This window comes from Henckelia pumila, chromosome 1, assembly GCF_033568475.1.
Source record: "Henckelia pumila isolate YLH828 chromosome 1, ASM3356847v2, whole genome shotgun sequence".
NCBI lineage: Eukaryota > Viridiplantae > Streptophyta > Magnoliopsida > Lamiales > Gesneriaceae > Henckelia > Henckelia pumila.
In genome coordinates, this window is record NC_133120.1 from 76165588 (window position 1) to 76175913 (window position 10326).

Sequence of the window (10326 nt, forward strand, 5' to 3'; positions counted from 1 at the left end):
ATCTTGGATAATTATTCTTTTATCCAAAGTCCAAATCTAATGATTCCTTTCATGCACCTTTGCAAACGAAGTCATCACTCGACACTCATTTTTCACACATACATATAATTTGACCAATTATACCCCCGGCATCTATTTAAAATCCCTCTCATGTCAAGCTTTGCTAAGCCCTCTTCTGTAGCTACATTTCCCAAACCAAAGAACTCATGCAGGGGTAAATTCGTCAAATCAAGTTCTCTCTCGCCTAACACCACCGCCGCCACTGCCCCAAGGGGAACTCAGCTGACCTATTGCGCGTCCACAGGCGGAGCATCCTCGGAGAGCGCCGCGCCGATGGCTTCCTTGAATGTTGATGCTACAGAAGATCGGATCCATCGGATCGCTGCAACCATTCGGGTCATACCGGATTTCCCCAAGCCAGGTGACGCTCTTGCATTTGTTGAATTTACGAGTATTTGGACATCTTGCAGTTGTTGAATTGGGTTTTTGTTTTTATGTTAGGGATTTTGTTTCAGGACATAACTACGCTGCTCCTTGATCCGAAGGCGTTTAAGGATACGATTGATTTGTTTGTTGAGAGGTACAAAGACAAAAATATCGATGTCATTGCAGGTGATTTATCCTCTCTGTTGAATAGTTTTTTTTTTTTTCGAATCTTCCGTTTCTATTTGGCTAAATGTTTTTGTTCTTTATTTCTAGTATTTTAATGAATTATGTTGTGGAATATCTTTGCTGCCATTTTCACTCCTTTTTGGCGTAGTTGGAATGGATTATTTTCCTTGTTGAGATTTTTCCTCTTTAATGGATCAAAACACCTGAAATGATTTCTTGTTAGAATCAACTTGAGAAGTTGATTATTAGATAAACCAAAATAGCTGATTGCTGGATATTTCGATGACTGCTCCTAGTGCATTACTGCTTGCTTTTGTTCAATGGGATATGCAGTTGTTCATGATGGTTTGAATTTTTTAAACCAAATTTGAAGAAGTTTTTGCAGATAAGTTGTCAATTGCCATTCAGTATAATACCTTCGTAGCATAACTAGTTTTAAATTTTTGATCTTACCGCGCTTCTTAAATTTGTTGTAGGTGTTGAGGCAAGGGGCTTTATATTTGGTCCCCCAATCGCACTGGCTATCGGCGCGAAATTCGTTCCTTTGAGAAAACCTAAGAAACTTCCTGGTAAAGTTCCGCCTGATATCCTAATGAATCAACATATGAATTTACTGGTCAGTGTCTGTTAGGTGCATAAGATGTTATGCACTTTATGATAAGTTAAAGTGGCTTTGTACAAAACACGAGTGGAAATAAATTATGAGATATGACTCAGAGTAAAAAAAGGTGATAGTAATCAGTATTCTATGTTACTTCAATTGTTGTTGATTGATGAGATGGATGATGGAGAAGTAAAATTTTTTTTTGGGCATAGATCATAGATGTGGATAATTAGACAGATGATTTGTTTCTGACTTGTAAGCGTGAGTCATATTCACTGCTGGGTTCTGATTTAATGCAAATGAACTTTTATCTCACTGCTGGGTCCTGATTCACGCAAATGAACATTTATCTCAGTTGTCAATAGCATTGTTTTCCTACTTAGGCATGCTTTTGAATTTATAAATTTTTAAAATTCACGGGTGACTGGACAACTAACAATATTGACCTTTAGTATTTTTCTTTGAGGAAGTTGCTAAAAAAAAGCTCACTATTTTTCTGAGCGAGGTTATTTTAGGTTAATAAGAATGTGCAAGGTGGCATGAATGAATGAGGTTAATACAACATAAATGTGATTTGTGGCATACATCAATTGTATTTGCGTAAGGTCTGCTGCTGTAAAACAGAGGCTTTGTCGAACATTTAGAATTTAAAGAGTTCAAGTGACACCTGTAATCACGTTCTGCTCGTTATTCTGACTTCTTCTCTGCTGTTAAACTTCTGGCATAAGTTTGCATTTTATTCTTTGTCATGTTGATCGATCAGATCAGTGCCCATACATCACCCAATTCTCTTCATCCTTATATCATCTTAAATCAAAGGTATCATTTTGCTATGTTAAGATTGTGTGAGGTAACCTACATTGTGTTAAAGCTTCTTTTCCTGCTAGTTGCCATTGTGCTTCTTTTTATCTTCTTTAGTATGGATTTATCAATTTTACATGAGCAACAATTTGTTTCGTATGTGTGCTAAATCAAATAACTTAATATTTCTATCCTGTTAGGGGAAGTAATATCAGAAGAATACTCCTTGGAATATGGAACTGACATAATGGAGATGCATGTGGGAGCTGTACAACCTGGAGAGCGTGCGGTTGTAGTAGATGATCTAATTGCGACAGGGGGGACCTTAAATGCTGCAGTTTGTCTTCTTGGTATGACGCATCTACTTTTGCTTTATTTACTGATTTCCTCTTTTGCAGCTTTTGCTTTATTTTATTGATTTCATCTTTCTCAATGTGACGATAGAAAAACAATTCAACCTAATAAAGTTCTGAAGGGATTTCCCTTTTTATAGGAAAGACAATCATCCTTTCTTTTATTGTATAGTCTGACTTCAGAGTTATGCATATGAATGAACCATAGCAGAAGTCATGCGGTAACCTGTAGGCATTTTCCGTGCTTTTTTTCTTCATTTTAATGTGTTTTCAATGATGTGAAAAAACTTGTGGAAAAATTGTAAAAATTACAATTCATGTGCTTTGCTGATATTTTTTTGGATGAATCTATACCAAGGTTATTTGAAAATGGCAAAATGCTCAGTTAATACTTTGTTATTATTGCAGAGCGGGTTGGTGCCCACGTGGTTGAGTGTGCTTGTGTTATAGAATTGCCAGAATTGAAGGTATGAAACCATGCACCAGATCTATGTACTTCATAGATGTTTCGTGGTAAAATTTTGGTCCCATACATTTTGCTAATGCTTAGCTAGGATGTCTGTCCTGCACCATAATTCCAACTCTAGATAGATGTCTCTGTATCAAGAAAAACAATGACCATGAAGATATTCCTTGTGATAAAATAATGACAGTGTAGTGGTGTATAATTAAACTATTGAATCATCTATGCATAGGTATTTCCCCTACTCTCAAACTACATGAACTTGACTATGCGGGTTAAAATAAAATACATGCTGCCTTCTTGATGTGTAAAATTGACATTCTTATTCTTCAAATCATCCAAATCTACATCATACAATTAAGCAAGAGGCACCTAAAGTTGCCACATTTGGTCTGTTTGGTATTGCTATTTGCTTTCTGAAATACACATTCTCAGTACTAATGGCATTACTCGACCCATGAGATAAGATAATAAAGAATTTATAATATCGGGATGGTGAATTAAAAGATATGGAGAACATTATTATTTTTAACTCCAATTATCATAGAATTCGAGTCAAATGGTGAATGAACAGGGATATGAGTCTATCATTGCAGTAAACAGTGTCATGTGTGTATATTTTTGGATGTGTTGAACTTTTAGTGAATTCTGTTTTCTCTTTTCACTTTCTAAAATATTACCCGCTTAAATATTTGTATGAAACTTATATTAACATAGAATTTGAAATGATTATTTATTTCCTAAATGCTCCTCACCCTTCATAATGATATAAATTAAATTTCTGGTATTTAGCATTGCTGAATATTAAAATATACATAATTTAGAATTACGCAATGCATATGCATTATTACTAGTCTTTGTTATGTGCTAATGGCCCATCACATGCTGAACCACATTGTGGCTTATAATCCAAGGTTTTATCTTCAACATCCTTGTGAATTTCATTTCTATACTTTATAGTAAAATTGGGGGAAACATATGCCCCCCTTGCAGAAATATCAACAAAACATATCACCTTGCCCATCCTTGAAGATTTGTATATTTGCATCTTTACATCAGTGCTGTATACGTGAAGAACACATAGGCACAACAAAAAAGTGAGCACTAATATAATCAACACAACGTTGGGGCATAATAGAAGGTTTGGATCAATGTTGAGTAACTGTTGATAAGGCAACATTGATGATGAAATGAGCTCAAGTGAACAAAGAAGTCAATAGTGGTTGGGCATTCTGAGCATGGTTCTAACTTCTAAGGTGGTGTTCATAATGAGAGGAGGGTGTCAAAATAGGAGGAATGCTACTAGAAATTGCAGAATGGATTGAAAGTCGAAGATCTATCATGTAATTCACTTACAGGTTGAGAAATTAAGATGGAATTTAGTTATAACATGCTTGCACATAAACCGTTTGAATTTTAACTCCGAGACAAATGCTTGTTTCATCAATGCCTCAATATTAATGTTTTTGAAGAAGAGAATTCTTGGGCGGGGCCTTTAACTTCTGAAAATTTGCATTACTAGACAAGGTTTTAAGATAAAAACGAACACATTATAATTGCTAACTGTTTTTGCATGGATTTTTTTCTTTCAAAATAGGATGAAACTCCACTTGTTGCTCACCACGAGAGCATTGAGAGGTCTAAGGTCCAAATTCATGGCATTTAATTTTCATTTTTCATATCAATTCATGCAAAGGTTAACCTTGGCATTTTCTCTACAAACATTTTCTGTCTTTGTATGTTTCTCTTCGCTTCATTCGTTTATATCGTTTAACATCATCGAGTTTGAAATATTTACTCAGAGTGTAGGTGAATTCTGGCTGACCGATTTCTCTTCAATACAGGGTCGTGATAAGCTAGGAGACAAGCCACTGTTCGTGCTTGTAAGCTGATATAGATGCAACACAACCATGGAACACAGATGGGTATGAGGTACACCGAAAATAACAGTTATGGCATGTGCCATTCATCTCTAAGTATCGTTAACTTGTGATCTGTCCTTTGTAACCAGATTTAATATATTACTGCTGCTTGTAATATTGTCAAGTATTGATTCAAAACGATTTGGAGACTCTTATGTTTTGAGGAAGATTAATCTCTGCACATCCATGAATACATGCGACGCATTCGTTTGAACCATTACATCAATGAGATATATGGAGCAGCAAGGATAGTTGCTTCCGTTCATCTAAAAAATTCCCAAATGTTTTCTTCTATTTTTAAAAATACATCTTTAGTTATCCTTAGCCATAAAGTTCGTGTTAATAGGTTTCTAAACTGCGAACATGCATGGTGTTCAATTCGATTATAAATATCATTCAAAAAACGTGTTTTGCCGGTGAAACGTCGAGATCAAGTTTCACAAGTTTAAACGTGTTTAATACAAGTTAAGACGTGGAAAAACGTTTTAAGTTTTTATTAAAATTTTAATTATCTATTATCAATATATAGGTTAAATAACACACATATATAATCTATATATATATATAAACAAAAAAGTCACATAAATAGAAATAAAACAAATTTTTTCGCCCAAAGGACATTTTCGAAAATAGTAAAGATATCATAAAATTTAAAAATACAAATAATATATTATTTAATTTAAAATTATAGATAGAGATAATATTGAATATTAAAAAAATAAGATAATATTATAAATGATAAAATATTTGATTTAAAAATTTTAAAATATAGATAAAAATACATTTTAATCTTAAAAAATTAAAATATATTTTATCGTGATCAAACAAAATTTATTGCTTTTAGTGTTGATTATTTTGTTTTGCCCGATATAAAGAAATTTGTACACCAAATTTTACAACACAAAAAATTCAATACAGAAATTTCCTATATCAAAATATCATGATAAATTAAATACAAAATATCGCGATAAAATAGTAAAATCTTAGGATATTATTATTGTAAATATCATTGTACATGATATTTGTTATACCTTTAGCATTTTTATATATAAAAACATAAAACTCAACTACAAATAGTTAAACTATAATTTTGAAAATATAAATAAAAAATCTGATTGAATTAAAAACAAAAATCAAAATAGTCTTTTTACAAAATTTAATTTTTTGCTTTTTTATAAAAATAAAATAGAGTTTTTTTTTAAAATTTTCATTATTAAACAAAATTTAATTTTTGTTCTTAATAAGGTGGTTTGTTTCTTTATATATATATATATATATATATATATATATATATATATATCAAAAAATATTCAAAAAAAATATAAATAATATTAGTGATATGCTATTTAATCCATAAATTTTAAATATACATAAAAATGCGATTGTAAAAAATTTATAGTCTTTTCATTTATTTTTAATAAGATGATTAGTTTAATCTATATGCATATATAGATATACACAACAAATATTCAAAAACACGTGATGTTATGAACGATATATTATTTAATATAAAAATTTTAGAATATTGATAAACATATGATTGAAGTTATACTAAATTAAAAATAATTTTTTTTTGTGATCAAACAAAATTTAATTTTTACTTTCAATAAGGTGATTATTTTTGCTTTTATATACATACATACATACATACATACATATACTCAATAGAGATTAAAAAACATTGTATTATGAGTGATATATTATTTAATATAAAAATTTTAATATATATATATAAGTAACAAAATATGCTAAAAATAGAAACATGAAACTTTTCCGTCCAAAAATATTTTCGAAAAATAGTAAACAATTATCATTATTAAATAAATTTAAAATTACAATAATATGTGATCGAATTTAGAATATAAATAGATATAATATTGAACATTCAACAAAAGATAATATTATTTTATCTAATATATATATATATATATAAGCGAAAAAGACTGCTAAAATAGAAACTATAATATTTTTCAACCAAAAAATTATTTTCAAAAATAGTGAAGACATTATCATCAAATTTAAAAATTCAAATAAGATATGATTGAATTCAAAATTATAGATAGAGATAATGTAGGATATTTAAGAAAATATAATATTATGATTTGAGTGATATATTTTTTGACTAAATTTTTTTAAAATATAGATAAATATACGATTTAATTTTTAAATTTTTTGTCATTATCATACTTATAATTTTTTTGTTTATTTAATTTTATATACTTTATATATTAATTTTTTAATATAAAGAACATTTCATACTAGTTGTACAGAGTTTAATGTAACTTATCTTATCAAAATATTATGTATCTATATTTTATTATATTTATTTTTATATTTTATATTTTCTATTTTACTAATTCAACTTTAAAAATTTTAAAATTTAAAAAATTTCTATTTATTTTTTGTAGAGAATAAAAATATTGCATGCATCAAATTTATAATTATTGAATAAATAAATCCCTTAAAAAATAACAAAATTGTTAATACAAAGATAATATGAAGAAGTAAAATATTAAAATAAGACATTTATAAAAAAAATATGGGTGGAACAATTTTTTTTTTTTTATATATATAAAAACATCTTAAAAGATGTCAAATAAGCTTAAAACTGTTTTCTAAAAAGTTTTCCAAACAAATTTACAAAACTTTTAAACTCTGTCAAACACCCTTTCAACCACAATGAATTTAAATTGATTTAAATATTCTCTAAGAATTTGAAATCCGTTGTGAAGACCTCAATTGTAGTATAATAAATATCAAGATGAATTTTTTTTAAAGTTATCTAAACAATGAAGATACATTATATTCGTAGATTTCAAATCCTTTAATCCAATTCAATCTTAATTTATTTGTATTTTAATTATTTATTAAAACACTCATATTTACTAATTTTGCCAATAATTACATAAAAATAACACTTTGTGCATCACACAGGTGGAATACTAGTAAATTTAATAGTAATACACAATTTCTCAATTTTTTAAAAGCAAAAAATATCAAAAATATAATTTTTAGCAATGTATATAGCTAAACCACATAAAAAATTTTAAACATTACTCAGAACATAAGAATTTTGAAGAAAAAAGTTTTGAAAAATATTTGACCGGATTTATTTATTTGATTTTGAAGAAAATGGTTTTATTTTGAGATTTTTAAATTGATATAATTTATTTTAAAAAATAAAAAAATTTATTTTTTTTTTTACAAAAATCACGTTTAATCTCGATTAAACACGTTTAATCACGTTTAATATGGTCAACTTAGAGTTGACCGTTTTTTCTTCGTTTTTACCTGAATCTTAGCGTTTTCATCACGTTTCATGTTTAATCCCGTTTAATCTCGTTTTTTTAGAACAATGATAAATATATATATATATATATATATAAATTTAAAATTGAAAATTTGGGAAATTGTAATCCATTTGAAAGTCATTATTTTAAAATGGTCTTCTTTACTACATGTTTTGCATGTCTCATATAATTGAACAAATTTAAAATACCCTTTCTCTATTCTAAAAATCCTAAATGCAAAATATATATGGTAAGATGTGTTTTACTTGCGCTGATGAAAAAAAGTTCATCTCTGTTTTGTGTTACTGATTTCTTTTCAAACGATTTTTTCTTCTATTATTGAACAAGAAACATAGTTCTACAAATTTGTTTTGCGCTAATGATTGAATACATTTCAGCATAGAATTTCAGTGAATAAAATTTCATAAAATGAACCCCGTTGGCACCTATATATGAGGGATGTTTGAGTTGGGTTCATCTGAAACCAATTAGAAACAATCCATAACCGCTTAAATTGGGTTCGGGTCGAACCAAATCCAATATTTATTTGAATGAGATTGGTTTTGAGAAACTTGGTCCAAAAACGAATCAAATTTCGATTTCAATCTAGAAACTTGGTAAACCCTCGGACCAAATATATATGCTTACAAGAACTTACGGAATGAAAACAACGTCGTAACAAAATCAGACACAGAATAGGTCAAAAGTTACAAATTAATAGGAAAATATGCCATTTGCTTCGTAAGAATATATAAAAATTAATTTATCACTTGTATGATCGTATAGTAGCTGGAAATTTTCTTGAATTGAGGACAAGGTCGAGTTCATTTAGTTTATTTTTATCAACTTTGATTCACACAAATAATGAATAATGCGAGCTAAGCATTAAATTTTCCTACATTTATAAAATAATCATAATATCTTACCATAAAAGTTAAAATAATTGAAATCTCTTCCATTATTTTAGCTGAGATTTATACTTTGTCGCAAAATATCTTCTTTAATCAAATATATAGCATTTTTCATAAAATAACTGTTTATTGTACATGTATAATACGTGTGTTGGTTGAAAATATTAACAAATAAGAGTCGTATACTGCTTAATGTAGTGCTGCAATATGGTGCACTTAAAAATTTCGGATATGCCAACTATTATATATATATATATATAATCCCCATAAAATATATGGGTCTGGTCCGACCCGAACCCGATAATCCATGTCCGGAAAAGATACTTTGAGGCTCATTTAGTCTTATTTTATGAAAAGCTCAGTCTGGGATAGCCCTGTTAGGGAATATGCTCATAATCATAAATTCATGGGCTTGATCCCTAACTGGTATGGTTGGAGCCCGACCCGGGTCCAGGAAGGGCCCAATATCTAGAACCTTCCAGTACTCTCGGACACATGAAGATATGCAATAGATAAGGACAATATCTTATGAATCCAAGATTTGATATGATTTCAGACTCATCAATTAGAGTCCTACTCTAACACATATTCTACCTTGAAAAGGTAACCTACCCCTCCAAGCCCCTATAAATACAGGTATTTCTTATGGTTTTACAGATTCATCTCTTCTATTCACTTCTTGTTCATACACTCACGCACTCATATTCTCTTGTTCTTACTTTTTGTCAAGCTCTTTCACTTTCGAGCACTGACTTAGGCATCGGAGGGGTCATGCCGAAACACCTTCGGCGCCCTCTAATTTAGCTTCTGTCTGTGCAGAACTCCGTTGTGCCCAACCTGACCCGGTTTATTGAAGATTTGGAGATCCGCTCTACCAGACCGAACCCGGAGGAAAAAATCGACATCATCAATTGGCGCCGTCTGTGGGAATTTGAAAACAAAGGGTTAAGATGTTGAGTACAAGAGAAGAAACAAATTTTGGATTCTCGCATGGCTTGCACATCATAAACTTGAAAAAATTATTGAAATTAATTGAACCGTCGGATCGGGTTCAAATTTTGTATGAATATTCATGAATATGTTTTCTAGGATCTGAACAGTGGAGATCGAGATTGGTATCTTGTAAAATCAGATCTAGACCGCCAAACAGACGCTGCTCGCTCGCACAACTTCTATGTGTTTTTTGCATGGCTTGCGCACCAAAAACTTGAAAAAATCATAAGAATTAATTGAACCGTCGGATCGGGTTTCAATTTTGCAAAAATATTTATTAGTATGTTTTATAGAATCTGAATGGTGAAGATCGTGATTGGATTCTTTAGAATCAGATCTGGACCGCCGAACAGACGCTACTTGCTTGCACAGCTTCT

General features: G+C 30.0%; 1 protein-coding gene across 1 annotated transcript; it reads left to right on the forward strand.

Moving 5' to 3' along the window:
• Positions 1 to 62: 62 nt before the first annotated feature.
• On the forward strand, positions 63 to 4969 carry LOC140874718 (adenine phosphoribosyltransferase 1-like). The gene is made up of 6 exons (XM_073278083.1): positions 63 to 421; positions 502 to 612; positions 1089 to 1181; positions 2218 to 2367; positions 2779 to 2837; positions 4678 to 4969. Exons 1-6 carry the CDS (start codon positions 151 to 153, stop codon positions 4723 to 4725), a joined length of 732 nt encoding a protein of 243 aa, XP_073134184.1. The 5' UTR covers positions 63 to 150; the 3' UTR covers positions 4726 to 4969.
• The last annotated feature ends 5357 nt before the right edge of the window (positions 4970 to 10326 follow it).

Bases quoted from the DNA above. Each gene is read 5' to 3' on its own strand.
- LOC140874718 (XM_073278083.1), top strand. From the start codon at position 151: ATGTCAAGCTTTGCTAAGCCCTCTTCTGTAGCTACATTTCCCAAACCA. The intron at 422-501 runs GTGACGCTCTTG...TTTTTATGTTAG, and splicing joins ACCGGATTTCCCCAAGCCAG to GGATTTTGTTTCAGGACATA. The intron at 613-1,088 runs GTGATTTATCCT...AATTTGTTGTAG, and splicing joins AAATATCGATGTCATTGCAG to GTGTTGAGGCAAGGGGCTTT.